Source organism: Neoarius graeffei, chromosome 11, assembly GCF_027579695.1.
Source record: "Neoarius graeffei isolate fNeoGra1 chromosome 11, fNeoGra1.pri, whole genome shotgun sequence".
Classification (NCBI taxonomy): domain Eukaryota; kingdom Metazoa; phylum Chordata; class Actinopteri; order Siluriformes; family Ariidae; genus Neoarius; species Neoarius graeffei.
In genome coordinates this window covers 35069268-35085420 of record NC_083579.1, presented here as the reverse complement: position 1 = coordinate 35085420, position 16153 = coordinate 35069268, and the positions used below count along the sequence as shown (strand labels likewise).

General features: G+C 42.3%; 1 protein-coding gene across 4 annotated transcripts in view; it reads right to left on the bottom strand.

Annotated features, from left to right (window-relative positions):
• The window catches only part of ppp1r13ba (protein phosphatase 1, regulatory subunit 13Ba), a 65909-nt gene that overhangs the window by 1810 nt on the left and 47946 nt on the right, over positions 1–16153 (bottom strand). For all 4 annotated transcript variants that reach the window (XM_060933771.1, XM_060933773.1, XM_060933772.1 and 1 more), the window contains 7 exons: positions 14698–14789; positions 8342–8771; positions 6774–7438; positions 5420–5557; positions 2868–3001; positions 2616–2782; positions 844–1043 (listed from right to left, as the gene is read on the bottom strand). In XM_060933771.1, the coding sequence (XP_060789754.1) occupies positions 844–1043; positions 2616–2782; positions 2868–3001; positions 5420–5557; positions 6774–7438; positions 8342–8771; positions 14698–14789 (1826 nt within the window). The remainder of the gene's footprint in view (positions 1–843; positions 1044–2615; positions 2783–2867; positions 3002–5419; positions 5558–6773; positions 7439–8341; positions 8772–14697; positions 14790–16153) is intronic.

Here is a 16153-nt window from a genome sequence, read left to right as displayed (position 1 = left end):
ACCAACAGAACCAGCTAAAACTTTGTGACAGCTATATTTATTAAAAAAAAAAAAAAAAAAAAACAGTGCTGGTGTAGCATCTAGTCTGACTAATCCGGGGGGGGGGGATATGATGTAGTCTGCCTTTGTTGTAGCAGGGCTATCTATCTCGCATATCACTGCAATGACGTAGCCGCTCTAACAGCTTTGGCCATCAAAGTCTTTAGGGAAGAATTACAGTTGTGGTTTCCTGTTGCTTTCTACTGGATTATTATAGAGGTTTTCTCCTCTCAACCATTCACACACACACACACCTATGGACAATTTAGAGTAGCCAGTTAACCTAACCATACGTCTTTGGACTTTGAGGGAAACCAGAGCACCCAGAGGAAACCCACACAGACACAGGGAGAACATACAAACTCCACACAGAAAGGTCCCCGTCAGCCACTGGGCTCAAACCCAGAACCTCCTTCACTATGTGGCAACAGCGCTAACCAACTGCACCACCGTGCCGGTAGCAGGGCTAGCGACTGGGAAAGCACAGTGATGTAATGATGTGGCTCTGTGGTGGCTCTCTAGCCCTTGGAAAAGCAAACCAGTTCTTACAAGGCAAGCTGTACCAGCTCTGAACTAGCACCTGGTTCCTGTTGGTGGAAAGGAAGTATGTGTCCGTCCAGTGAAGGAGGTGTGGCTTATGTGTCTGTCCACAGTGAAGGAGGTGTGGCATCTGTGCATGTCAATTTCAGTGAAGGAAGTGTGCCCTTTGTCATATTCACTGAAGGAGGAGTGGCCTTTGTATCTGACAGTCACAGTGATGGTTTATATTCAATAGGTTCTCTCAGGTGTATTTTTTGTGCTTACCCCCAGCAGGTTTCGGGGAACGTAGCCCTCCTTGTCATTATGTCTGGCCCACCACCACTCAGTCTCACTCTCATCTCTTCGTTTCAGCACTGTGAAAGCATCTCCGTCCCGGAACGAGAGCTCGTCTGGACTCTGAGCTTCATAATCCCACAGAGCGTAAACTGCCCCCTTATTCATCACCCCCAACTTCTCCTGCACACCTGAGAGAGAAACAGAGCATTTAACACCTTGAGTGCACCAAGCACAGATTTTATTTTATCACTACATCCTTTTTATTTAATCTTTTTTTTTCCTTTATATTTGTCTGTTTCATGTTGGTTGTTGTAACTAACAGTTTATCTCCAGACTTATTGAACTGAGAATACTAAAATCTGATATTTATGATTTTTAAATGATATTTATTACGATTAATCAAATTGTAGGAGTGTGTAATAAATAAGAAACAAAAACACTGTGATGCTGTTATAATAAAATTATCAATAATGGGATGATGTGAGGGTGGCATGGTGGTGTAGTGGTTAGCGCTGTCGCCTCACAGCAAGAAGGTCCGGGTTCGAGCCCCGTGGCCGGCGAGGGCCTTTCTGTGCGGAGTTTGCATGTTCTCCCCGTGTCCGCGTGGGTTTCCTCCGGGTGCTCCGGTTTCCCCCACAGTCCAAAGACATGCAGGTTAGGTTAACTGGTGACTCTAAATTGACCGTGAGTGTGAATGGTTGTCTGTGTCTATGTGTCAGCCCTGTGATGACCTGGCAACTTGTCCAGGGTGTACCCTGCCTTTCGCCCGTAGTCAGCTGGGATAGGCTCCAGCTTGCCTGCGACCCTGTAGAACAGGATAAAGCGGCTAGAGATAATGAGATGAGATGAGAAGGGATGATGTGATAAAGCAGAGTTACTGTTACAGGTCTGAAGTGTTTTATTCATCTTATACCACAGCAGTTTGGTATAACTGGTATATTTGGTTGGCTTAAATAATGTGGCATCACAACGAATTGAAAAATCTTACATTTCAAACATTTCTGGACAGTCTGAAAGTTAAGCATGTAACAATATAAATCACGATATAAATTTATGATGATTCAAATCGATGAAATAAAAGAACTGCGATTAGTATCAGGCTCCATAATCTCTTAGCTGTAATCGCATTGTTGAGACAGTGTGATGATGTAAAACAGCGCATACACATGGCTTCACCATAGACGGAAATAACTCAACGCTAATGGTGTGACAAATACCATCATTTAACAAGAAATTGGAGCTCTCTTTTTACAGACTGCCGAAAGCTAAAGAAAAGAAAAGGAGGTAGTTGTTTTATGTTTAAGCCTTACTACAGCCTTCACAAATGTTCATAAAAGTTTATTAAGGAAAGGCCTATTTGTTATTAATGTTTATCATTTTTAATAAAAGGAATATTCTAGTTAATATGCTATTATATTTAGCTCCAACCTTTACAAATGTGGGTAAATAATTAAGAAAATGAGACAAAAGGGTCTTTAAGTTAATAAAAGAAATTTAAGTTGATAAAGAACAGGAAAAAAAGTTGCATTTTTTTGTAATAAATTCTTTAATTTTTTTTCAAAAATATATGGTGGGAAAATTGAATCAAATCTTGTATTGGGTTAATCGTTACACGCCAAATGAAAGTACTCACCTAAGATGTGTGGGTTTTGGTTTTTTTAGACATCAGGACCCTTAATTAGAATAATAAACCTGTCTTGATAAAACAAATTCCGATTATAAACAGACAATTTTTGGTCTAAAATCCTCATTTCTCTCACCATAGAGAAACTGTGAGCACTGCACATAGCCGTTCTCCATCTCCTCGCACTTATCCGCTGCCGTCTCCACATCGCTGATAGTGGTAGCGAAGATGGCTGCCCCTGACTCCACTAGGAGCTTACACAAATGTACGCTGTTACACGAGGCGGCGCAGTGCAGAGGTGTCCTGTTACATGCAACAGAGCTTCATTTACAAGCACATTTTAATTTACTCTAAGATGATAACGGTTTATTTGTGTTGTAATTTGTACCATCCGTCGCTGTCTGCTGCATTGATGTTCACTCCAAAATCCAGCAGGAATTTCACGATGTGATAATGACCAGCACACACAGCATTGTGCAGTGGTGTGATGCCTTCATCATTCGGAGTGCTGGGATTCTCCACCTGAAGTAAAACCCAATAGATATGGAATAAAACACTTGTTTGGGTGGTGTGATGAAAGTTACTGTGACCTACGTGAAGTTGATTATTTTACGTGTACAACCCCAATTCCAAAAAAGTTGGGACAAAGTACAAATTGTAAATAAAAACTGAATGCAATAATTTACAAATCTCAAAAACTGATATTGTATTCACAATAGAACATAGACAACATACCAAATGTCGAAAGTGAAACATTTTGAAATTTCATGCCAAATTGGCTCATTTGAAATTTCATGACAGCAACACATCTCAAAAAAGTTGGGACAGGGGCAATAAGAGGCTGGAAAAGTTAAAGGTACAAAAAAAGGAACAGCTGGAGGACCAAAATGCAACTCATTAGGTCAATTGGCAATAGGTCATTAACATGACTGGGTATAAAAAGAGCATCTTGGAGTGGCAGCAGCTCTCAGAAGTAAAGATGGGAAGAGGATCACCAATCCCCCTAATTCTGCCCCGACAAATAGTGGAGCAATATCAGAAAGGAGTTCGACAGTGTAAAATTGCAAAGAGTTTGAACATATCATCTACAGTGCATAATATCATCAAAAGATTCAGAGAATCTGGAAGAATCTCTGTGCATAAGGGTCAAGGCTGGAAAACCATACTGGGTGCCCGTGATCTTCGGGCCCTTAGACGGCACTGCATCACATACAGGCATGCTTCTGTATTGGAAATCACAAAATGGGCTCAGGAATTTTTCCAGAGAACATTATCTGTGAACACAATTCACCGTGCCATCTGCCGTTCCCAGCTAAAACTCTATAGTTCAAAGAAGCAGCCGTATCTAAACATGATCCAGAAGCGCAGACGTCTTCTCTGGGCCAAGGCGCATTTAAAATGGACTGTGGCAAAGTGGAAAACTGTTCTGTGGTCAGACAAATCAAAATTTGAAGTTCTTTATGGAAATCAGGGATGCCGTATCATTCGGACTAAAGAGGAGAAGGACGACCCAAGTTGTTATCAGTGCTCAGTTCAGAAGCCTGCATCTCTGATGGTATGGGGTTGCATTAGTGCATGTGGCATGGGCAGCTTACACATCTGGAAAGACACCATCAATGCTGAAAGGTATATCCAGGTTCTAGAGCAACATATGCTCCCATCCAGACGGCGTCTCTTTCAGGGAAGACCTTGCATTTTCCAACATGACAATGCCAAACCACATACTGCATCAATTACAGCATCATGGCTGCGTAGAAGAAGGGTCTGGGTACTGAAGTGGCCAGCCTGCAGTCCAGATCTTTCACCCATAGAAAACATTTGGTGCATCAGAAAACGGAAGATACGACAAAAAAGACCCAAGACAGTTGAGCAACTAGAATCCTACATTAGACAAGAATGGGTTAACATTCCTATCCCTAAACTTGAGCAACTTGTCTCCTCAGTCCCCAGACATTTACAGACTGTTGTAAAGAGAAAAGGGGATGTCTCACAGTGGTAAACATGGCCTTGTCACAACTTTTTTGAGATGTGTTGTTGTCATGAAATTTAAAATCACCTAATTTTTCTCTTTAAGTGATACATTCTCTCAGTTTAAACATTTGATATGTCATCTATGTTCTATTCTGAATAAAATATGGAATTTTGAAACTTCCACATCATTGCATTCCGTTTTTATTTACAATTTGTACTTTGTCCCAACTTTTTTGGAATCGGGGTTGTACTATAATAAGTATTTTTCCCCCCTTATAGCACAGCAATTTGCCAATATTTGTTAAAGAACTACACGTCATACTATTTATTAATTTAAAGCTACAGTTCATGTTTGCCAAACAAGTTACTATCTGTTCTATCTTACGTTATAGCAGCTATAAACAGTCTTCCACCAGTCTTCTCTTTTTTCTCTCTCTTGAAGTTAATAAGAAAAAAGCAGCTTGTTGTGTTACAGAGAAACCACAAAGTGTTCTGTCCTGAAGATGTCAGAAAACTTAAAAGAAAATTATAGCTTTATATCTGACGGTTACGAAGCGCTGACATTGGAGACTCCTTCCATAATTATTAAAACAGAAAAATAAATCACCATATCAATGATTACACATGACTTTTAATCCATTTTTGTGGACCATCCACCATACAAGTCCCTGTGAATGAGCTGTTACTACAGAAAACATTTATGTATTAATATCAACGAGCTCATTAATATAAACCTGTGATTTGGAGCTGCACTACTAACAGAGCTGCTGTTATAAAAAAAAAATTAATCAACACCTTTTTTCTGACCAATCAGAATCCAGAATTTAACAGTACTGTGGTATTTAAACCATTTGTAATTTTGTCGAGTTTGAAGTCATCAGATTTGTGACTCGAGTCCACACCACCACTCAATTTCAATATTATTAACACTAGTAGTAGTAATTGTTGTATTTTAATGCTGTGTTGTACCTCATATATGATCCTTTGCACCAGGTCAAACTCGCCCTCCAAAGATGCGTCCAGAAGCAGCGCCAGTGGATTAAACTTCACTCGGAGACCATGACCTGTCCTCTCAGAGCCAGGCTTTTTCAGGTTCGTCCTCTTCACCTAGCATTTGAGCAGAAATTAAAAAAAAAAGTCATTCACTGTATGAAAAATCGTCTCAATAACATTCACTCTTATCTAAGAATTTCTGTTTTGCTTAACTCTTTGGCTTGAAGATTATTTTTATTGACTTGCTATTTGGGCTGATTTGGTTTCATATTTGTATTTAATGAAATTAGAGGAAGGGCATTCGGTAGAGTTCATACCTCTGCCAAGCCACATATCAACATCAAATCACTTGAACCTACGATAATAAAGCTGTACACCAAATTTCATCAAAATCTGTTCAGTACTTTGAGTTACGTTGGGAAGAGACCAAAAAAAAAATCCTGGATTCACATACATATCCAGATTTGCATCAAAATCTATTCACTTGTTCCTTGGCCCATGGCCCACCTTTCCTCCAAATTTCATCAAAATCCATTCACTATTTTTTTGAGTTACATTGGGAAAAGACAAAAAGATCCTGGATCCACATGCATGTCCAGATTTACATCAAAATCTAATCAACTGTTCCTTGGCCCATGACCCACCTTTTCTCAAAATTTCATCAAAATCCGTTCACTATTTTTTTAAGTTACATTGGAAACAGCCATACAAGCAAACAGACAAGCAAATGGAGGCGAATACATTGACTTATGTTGGGAATAGACAGACAAATGGGGATGACAGCAAAGTTGGTGGAAGGTAATGAACCGAAAAGAAAATGTTGGCTGAGGGGCATGTAGGGCTGAAAACATCCCCATAAAACTCTTTCATTCATGGGTTCAGAAATATAGTGATAGAAAAACATTCTCTGAGTTGCATGAAGCATTTATTTTCTCTTTTGGTTTGTTTTGGGAGTTTAAACCTCCAGAATTTACATATAGCACTTGTGCAGTTCTGCCATTGGTTCAGTTTGATAGACAGACAGATAGATAGAAATCTACAAAAATGCCCCAAACTGCAGCATGTTTGATTCATTTCCTGCAATCAAGTTGATTCAGAGTCGAATCACTTTCTCCCTGAGTTCCCTGAGTTCAAGTGAACAATCACCTCACTCAGACACTCTCAGCTCTGAGTGTGATTGCTGTTTTATCACCTGCATAAAGAACTGCACTAAGGGGCAGAACACACTAAGGTTCTGTTCAAACAGACTCAACTCTGCATATGTGAAAGCACCTGGAATCTTTGTATCACTAGTGATATTACTGTAGTAATGTCCTGGTGTAATACTCACCATGTTCTTCTCTGTGTCTTCCTTCTCTGCTGGTGTGGACTTTACGTCTTTGTCTAATGATGACTGATTATTGTTATGACTGTCTTCAGGACCTTCCTTAGGATCCATGGTATCTGTAATTTCCGGAGTTTCTGTATGATTAGCTGTTTGTACAGATTGATTCTCATTAGCGTCGGATGTCAGTGATGGTGCGGGCTCTGAAATAGGCATCGCCACGGTGGCTTTTTTAGTTGCTTCCATTACATTTCCATTAACAGAATCAACATCACCTGGTAAATTAAGGGCGGTGTCTGGTTGGAAGAATGGTGTAACTGTTTCCATGCCACCAGCGAGTGTGTTGAAGCGCTGGTAGAGAAGTTTCTGGATGTTGGGACCATTCGGACCCTCAGGTTCAGTGATGGAGCTTCGCTTTTTAAGAGGACGAGGAGCATTGGCAAGCTTCCTCCTCAGCACTTCCAGGTCGATGTCGCTCTGGTAGCGCAGGGGCGAGTGAGCCGGTGTGAGTTTAGTGGGGCTCAGGGGCCGAGGGATGTTCTCCACATTTGGCTGAGGATTGTGGGTGATCTCAGGTTCAGACTCACGCTCCAAATTGTCTCTGGAGGACTGATGCTGGAAGGGAACAGGGGACGAGGAGACTGAACTTGGCAGCAACGGCTTTCCATAGACTAAAGACAGAAAGGGAAGTGACGTTAAGACAATAACCATTCTGTGAAACAAGGTTGTGCTTGAAATATATGTTTGAAGTGAAAGACTGTGTGTGGCACTGTAATAGAAAAATAATAATGATAGGGTGGTGATATGAAGCTGATTTACTGGGTCAACTGGGAGTTGATTACTTTTCTATAATAGCATGCCCTTAAGTGTTTTATTCATCTTAAAACAGAGCAATCTGCCAATGCTTAAAGGAATTAAAGAATGACATTGTACTTTTTATTCATTTGTAGTTCTATTTAATGCTGAGTTTAGTCACATTTGCTGATTGATTAATGGTAGATATTGATTTTTATCATCTAATGTGCATTAAATCATAAAGTCCCCATTCATATGTTTAATGAAGGACATCTGTCTGTCTCTCTTTCTTCCTATCTTCCTGTCTAGCTATCCAGCTTATTTAGAGTTTTAATTGTGTTTATTTTTTTAGCATACAATGACATAACTTATAAAGCCTTTTTTACATTTGTAGGATTCGAGGCTTTTACTGCACAATACAAAAGAAAAAAATTATATAGATAAAATGATAAGTACAATAAACATTTTGTTCTGACTAATTGTAAACAATAATTTTTAACTGCTTTAATAGTAAGTGAAATATTCATGATTGTCAATTTAAATGTTATTGTACTGCCCTTAAAATTGAGCACATTTTGAATTATTTTTTCTTGTAAAAGTCCTTAAAACTCTCATTGTCATCTTCTTTTAATTATTATTATTATTAGTAGTAGTAGTAGTAGTAATTTATAATTAGCAATTTAGTTGATCATTCATTCTTTCAGTAGCTACTATGAATTATTATATGAACTGCAGTATACTGTAATTTGACCATTGTTTTTTTTTTTACTTACACCTACCTGCTTTGACTGCAGCTCTGGTGCTGCTGCTTTGGTAGTTTTTGGCCGTTGGCTGCTGCAGGTACACATGATAGATGGAGCTGGAGTTCATTGTAGCAGGACCTTTCCGAGGAGACTGAGGTCGTGAACCCCGGTCTGTATAAAATGGTCGAACTGCTGCAGCCAGAGGGGCGTCATTACTTCTCTCATGTGGGGGTAAGACGGGAGAGCCGGCTGAGGGTGTAGGACTCGGAGGGACAGTGATCCTCTGCTGGATCTGCTGCGATGAGGAACCAGAGGATCTGTGCCAGGATAGAGTGCCTGGTGCTGAGCGAGGCAGAGAGTTAGTGGCACAGATGGTGGAGTGATGCCCTACACTGGGGTATGTGCCATAGGTCGGGGGCGGATGTTTGGACAAGGTTGTTATAGTGCCCAGTACTTTAGGCGATCCCTGTAGTGAAGGAGAGAGTGCTAGAAATGAGCATATAATCTACTATATCATCATTTTATTACAGTCAGCTCCAGATTATTGGTACCCTTGGTAAGGATAAGTAAAAAAAAGATCCTTAAAAATGGCTGTAGTTAATTAGCTCAATGGCATAGATGGCAGTGACTTATGAATATTAAAGTTCAATTTTCAGAGTGTGTTAAAGTTAAATAACCACAAAACCATTTTTTTAAAATCACATTTTTAACCCATCTTTACTTAGGGTGTCATTAATTGTGACAGTTAAAAAAAAATCTTAGAATATATTGTCTTTAAGTTAGATTAGCAAAAATCCATCTTTGTGGTTAATTAGTTTAATGATGTGTGTGTGTGCAAATAATTGTGATACACAAATATATTTTTTCCATCACATTTTTTAATCCATCTTTACCAAGGGTGCCAATAATTCTGGAGCTGATTGTATATGTTAATTCTGTGTGTAAGCTGTAATATGTATTTAAGTGTCAATATGTCATTTTTTTTCTCCTTTGTTCAGTAAAATACGAATTATTTATCTTTCACTTCATGTATCTGTTAGTTTTAAAGTTTTGTTTTATAAAAAGAATTACATGAATGCAAAAATTATACACGTTATTGCTAACTTGGCACATCTACAGGCAAGTAATGTGGAATAAGTAATTAATAACAACAAATTTGTTAGATTTAACTCTATAATCATTTCTAATCTTGTATACATCTCAACGTGAGAGGAAACTGAGAAAACTCCACCCCTTACTTACACTTTACACCATATGGATCTTACAGAAATTTCGTTTCAAAAAGTAATGTATGTAACAATTTATATTTTAACAAAAATAGACTTAGATAGATAGATAGATAGATAGATAGATAGATAGATAGATAGATAGATAGATAGATTGATTGATTAGTACTACTATTTGTCAGGATGCAGGCACTTACGTATGTGCAGGGGAAAGTGGTGAACACTTTCCCCTGGCAAAGAAATCCAAAATGCTAGACAAAATCGAAGTTGAGGGACAGGCAGGGGTCAATCGATCAGCAGACAGAGTAATAAGGGCTAGATGAAAGAGTAATGAGAACGAGACAACAACGAGGGCCGAGAACACAATAAGGCAGGCAGAATAACAAGGCTTGGCATAACAGGTAAGACACTGAACAATACTTCGCATCGAGTGAGTGTGGGAGAGGTGTTTATATGGCGTGGGCTGATTAACCACGAAATGAGTGACAGGTGTAATTAATAGACAGGCAATAACGGGTGCTGTGGTTCTTGGGTGTTGTAGTTCAGATCGGCCATGTTTGTAGTCTGACTGGAAGTGGTGCTCCCTATCGCGTTACTGACAGATTAACTGACGTGATGTGTTGGTGAACTTCCTCCCAAATTGATTGGCTATGGGTGAACCACTCTTCCATGGCCTGTACCCACACTGGAGAGTTGTCCCAAGGAAACAGGAGAGGTTGGTAGCCAAGTATACACTGGAAGGGTGCAAGTTGTGTGGCTGAGTGTTTGAGAGAGTTTTGCACGTATTCAGCCCACGGGATGAATCGGGCCCAGTCCCCTTGGTTTTGCATGCAGAAGATTCTGAGGAAACATCCTATTTCTTGGCTGGCTCACTCTACCTGGCCATTTGACTGGGGATGATATCCCGAAGTGAGGCTCACCGAGACCCCTAGCTGCTCCACGAAGCTGGCCCACAGAAGAGAGATGAATTGAGGGCCACGGTCACTGACTATGTCTTCTGGGATGCCGAAGTATCGGAACACATACTGGAACAATAATTCAGAGGTCTGAAATGCTTTGGGTAGGCCGGATAACGGGATGAGTCTCAGCACCTTGGAGAAGTGGTCAATGATGACCAAAACTGTGGAGTTGCCTTGGGATGGCGGCAGGTTGGTGATGAAGTCGTTTGCCAGGTGGGACCATGGTCTCTGAGGCACAGGAAGAGGGCATAGTTTGCCAGCCAGAGGAGTTTGAGGGACCTTGGCTTGAGCACACTCAGTGCATGAAGAGATGAAACAAATGATCTCAGTGAGCATGTTCTCCTACCAGTACTTGTTTCGCAGCAGTTGGTGGGTGCGATGGCTGCTGGGATGACCAGTGGCAGGAGAAGTGAAGAAAGCCTCTTCAGCTGTGGGGTTCCAGTGGAGGCATTTGGGTCCCTTCTTCAGGATGGAGGTCAGGGGTGCTGCGAGGGTGCTGAACCCTCTAATGAAATGACGATAAAAGTTTGCAAAGCCTAGGAAACATTGGAGCTCCTTCATCGAGGTGGGTACAGGCCAGGATGTGACTGCAGTTACCTTGGAGGGGTCCATGCTGACCCCATCAACACTGATGATGTACCCCAGGGAGGAGATCTTACGCATGTGAAATTCACACTTCTCAGCCTTGACATAGAGATGGTTCTTAGACAGGTGTTTGAGTACTGATCAAACATGGTTAAGATGACTCTCTTCATCAGGGGAGTAGATCAAGATGTCATCGATGTAAGCTATGACATACCTCCCCAACATGTCTCGCAGCACATCGTCAATGAGGCACTGAAACACGCTTGGCACCAAAGAGAGACCATAAGACATGACCCAGTACTCAAAATGACTGGCGATGGTACTGCAGGCGGTCTTCCACTCGTCGTCCTCATGGATGCGGACCAGGCTGTAGGTACTATGTAGGTCAAGCTTGGAGAAGATCATGGCACTGCGGAGCTGTTCCAATGCGGAGGGAACAAATGGAAGTGGATATGGGTATTTGACTGATATCTGATTGAGTCTTCGAAAGTCTATACACGGACGAAGTCCACTCCCTCTCTTCTTCACAAAAAAGAATCCCGCTGATGCTGGTGAAGTGGATGGGCATATGTACCCCTGCTTGAGGGCCTTCTGTATGTACTCTTCCATAGCAGCTTGTTAATTCTGGGACAGAGGGTAAATGTAGCTGCATGGGGAAGAAGTACCAGGCAAGAGTTTGATGGCACAATTGTATGGATGATGTGGGGGTAGGCCGCATGCTTTACCCTTGCTGAAGCCCTCCCCTAGGTCCTGGTAACACACAGGGATTCCTTCCAGGGAGTCAGGGTAACAACTTTCTATGAAGGTAGAGAAAAGATTTAACTGAGGACGTCAGAGGCAGTTCTGGAAACATGTCAGGGACCACTGGAGAATCTCCTTGTTCTGCCAGGAAATGAGTGGGTCATGAAACTGTAGCCATGGATAGCCCAGGATGATATCGTGATGCTTGCTAGCTGTGACAAGGAGTGAGATTTGTTCAGAGTGAAGAGCTCCCACCTGAATATGCACGGGAGCGGTCCGGGAGGTGACGAGGCCCTCCCCTATGGACCGGATGCTGAGTTGGCTCATCAATGGACCGGATGCTGAGTTGGCTCCACACCATGTTTGTGGGCAGATTGAACCTCTGGACAACTGAGCTGGCAATGAAGTTTCCCTCTGCCCTGAGTCGATAAACGCTGACAGCACATGGGTAGAGGAAGACAGTTTCAGTAATACTGGAAACTTGAGAGATTGAGCTCTTATGCCGCTTTTCCACTACCAACGCGGCTGAGTTGGGCTGAGCCGTGCCGGGCTGAGTCGAGCTGAGTGGGGCTGTTGGAGTTGCATTTCGACTACAACCGCGCTGAACCGTGCTGGCTGGAAGTGGGTGGACACATTGGGTGGAGTTAGCGAAAGTGGGTGGACGTCAGGTGATGTCATTAGGCGGCGCAAACAGTGACATCAGTGACCTTTTAAGCGGTAGTCTCACGACCCGGAGAGTAAACAATAAACATGGAGGACATGGAGTCGTTAGTGTTGCTGGTCTTGGTGCTGTGGCTTGTCACCGACAACGCCAACAGATACTGGCAAGAGCGTATAGATGAGGTGAGGCACATAAGGCTTCAGAAATTCTCGTAATTCGTGATTCTCCTTCTTCCGGGTTTACGGTGTTTACAGATCCCAGCGTGCTCGCGGGGCATGTGTGGGCATGTGAGAACACTCCTCCTCACTAATCAGTGCACAGGGGAGTGTCTGCTCACGCCCCTAGCCCCACTCGGCTCGGTTTGGCTCGCTTCAGCCCCACTCCAAAACCGTGCGAGTTTTGGGGGCTGAGCAGGGCTGAAGCGAGCTGAGTCGTGCTGTTCTTGGATAGTCGAAACACGAGCCGTGTCGGGCTGAAGTGAGCTGAAGCGAGCTGAAAAAGGGTAGTGGAAAAGGGCCATTAGTGATCTCATGGGACTCACCAAATCAGCCTTGGTCCCCTCAGAGCTGGTGCGTGGCGGGCAGACTGGACACTGGATGATAGAGTGACTGAAGCTCCCACAATAGAAGCACAAGCCCTCCTTCTTTCTCCGATCTTGTTCAGAGCATTTCAGGCGAGCACGAGAAACTTCTATGGGAGAGGGAGGATCAGAGGTCCAGCTTCTTCCCAGAGGGATGGGCGGCTGGATAGCAGATGGTCTAGCTGAATGGCAAGATAAACAAGAGTGTCCAGAGTAAGATGTTCATTGTGGCATGCTAGTTTGCTCAATACTGAGGGGTGAAGTCCTTGGCAAAACACCGCCTTTCATGTTGGCTCATTCTATCTGCTGGTGGCTGAAAGAGTCCGGAAATCTAGGGCACATTCAGTGACTCTCCTTGAACCTTAGGTAATGGTGAGTAGGCTCTTGCTGACTTCAATTCCCTTCAGTTCGTGATCAAACACATGCTTGAATAACTCCAGAAAGCTGTCGTAGGAGGTGGTGTGTTTGCCTCCGCTCCTTCACAATGCGCTGGCCCATTGTAGTGCTTTGCCGATTAAAAGCGAAAGAAATCTGGCGATCTTGTGTTCATCCGAGATGTGTGGGAGCGAGGAGAAGTACGTGGAGCACTGAAGCAGAAACCCCTTGCAGCTGAGTGCATCCCTGGCGTACTTCTCGGGGCGTGAAATTGGGAGCATGGGACTCGAAGGAGCTTCGGGGCACATTAGGAGGGCCTGCGGCATCATAGCAGCGAGCTGAGCCATCCTGGTGTTGAGATCGGTGAGCATCTGCTGATGTTCTCCTACGAGGTGCCCTTGAGCGATCAAAGCAGTCTACCATGCCTCCTCTGTTGCATCCATATGCGTCAAAGTATCCTGTCAGGTTACAAGCACGTACGGATGTATGTGCAGGGGAGAGCAGGGAACACAGACTGGCAAACAAATCCAAAACGCTAGATGAAATTGAAGTCGAGGGACAGGCAGGGGTCAATTGATCAGCAGACAGAGTAATAAGGGTGAGAGTAATGAGAGCAAGACAATAACGAGAGTCGAGAACACAATAAAGCCAGCAGAATAACAAGGCTTGGCATGACAGGTAAGACACTGAACGATACTTCGCATTGAGTGAGTGTGGGAGAGGTGTTTATATAGTGTGGGCTGATTACCCAGGAAATGAGTGACAGGTATAATTAATAGACAGGTAATAGAGGATGCTGTGGTTGTTGAGTGTTGCAGTTCAGAACGGCCATGTTTGTAGTCTGGCTGGAAGTGGCGCTCTCTATCACGTTACTGACACCATTAAGTAAATACAAAAACTAACTAACTAACTAACTAAATAAATATTTAGTACGTAATCTTAGAACTAAATATTCAGTAAGTAAATAAGAATTACGCATTAATGTTATGGAAAATAAATTAAAATAATTAATACTATTAAGAAAAAAGGAGTTAACTATTTGCAAATATTAATGAATAACTATTTGGAATTCAATTAGAAATAATAAAAAAAATAAATAAAATGTAATTTCTTGAGTAAGGAGAGAAAGTGTGGATTCCTCCACCATGAATTCCTTAATTTCAAGTTAAAAAGAATTAAATTGTAGATTGATTGAAGTGACAGAAATAAATAAAGAATTAAACCTAACTCCGTAACTCTGTGTCATACAGAGTTCAACGTCTCACCTTTTCACCGGCAGCCATCTTGCCCGGGTTCTGGCTCGCGTCCTTCCAGTCCGGGGCTTTGAGCGAGGCCATGTTCCAATTTGCATCGTTTGCTGTAAGGTAGGATGGAGCGAGAGGGGAGGAATGAAGTATAAACAGAAACGATAAAAATGTTCAGAGACATAACACACCCAAGACTAAACAGTCGAAGCTTAAGACGCCACTAATCACAGCTTGGCATGGAGTGTATTTGTGGAGCGTCCTCTTCTCAGATCAGACTAAAGAGATTACAATGGCGCTCTGTCTGTCTATGTGTGTGTGTGTGTGTGTGTGTGTGTGTGTGTGTGTGTTTTGACAAAGAGTAACACTTTCCCAATAACCCGGGGTCATCTCTTTTGGCTTTGGCCTGAGCATTATCTCCGTGATACCAAATAATATTCAAAACAATATGTTCTTTACAGAAAATGTAATGTTGGAATCCATTTTAGATGGCTAATAACTCATTTGAAGCCAACCAGTAAAGGTTAAATGTGTCGAGCTGTGACTTCAAGGATTGAGAGGCTGCTGTAGGCTTAATTCAATGATGTAATTTGTTATAACCTGCTCACGGCCTCCCACAAAAATAAATTGAGTTACATAACAGCAGCTGCAGCCTCCATTCAATTCAATGACCTTCTGAACTCCTGTGAAGATTTTTTTTTCCCAGCCCAGTCTCACACAAACACTCAGACTGTGTGTACTTCCTCTGTGCTGAATAATACCGTACATCGAACAGGTTTAAACACTCAAAACCATTATACAAGGTGCGATCAAAAAGTTCAGAGACTGTTCCTGTTGCAAATGAACAGAAGGCAGCATGGTCAGGCATGTGCAGCAGGAGCAAGTACTAACTTTCATGAGCCAGTATGCCAATTGCACAGTCAACATCAGGACCTGTGCTGCGCTTGTTTTGATGACAAAGTGCATGTGCACATTTGCGATTTTACTATGGACCTTAAACTTGAGCAGACAAGAAACATCGAATAGCTTTGCAAATGCTTCATGAGTACAACCTTCAAAAATGTCCAAGAAATGGAGTGCATTTTGTGTCAGGATCTTTGGATCACCCTGAATTCTGCTCCTCTTGATGCACGAATGCCACTCAAAATATCTCATTGCTTCATTGTCATAGGCTTGCTGAAGCATTTCAAGGGTCTCTGTTGCTGATTTCTCAAGTTTGACACAAAATTTGATGTTTACTCTCTGCGTAAAATCACAAACGTACACGGGCAAGTTGTCACAAAAACGCACGTAACACAGATCCCGATGTTGACAGTGCGATGTCATCCGACATACTGACTCATGAAAGTTGCTGCTCACTCCTGCTGCAGGTGCGTGACCGTGTCGTCCTCCATTTGTTCACAACAGGAACAGTCTTGGAACTTTTTGATAGCACCTCGTACATACACAGCAAGAAACAAACCCTCAAATGCGTTCA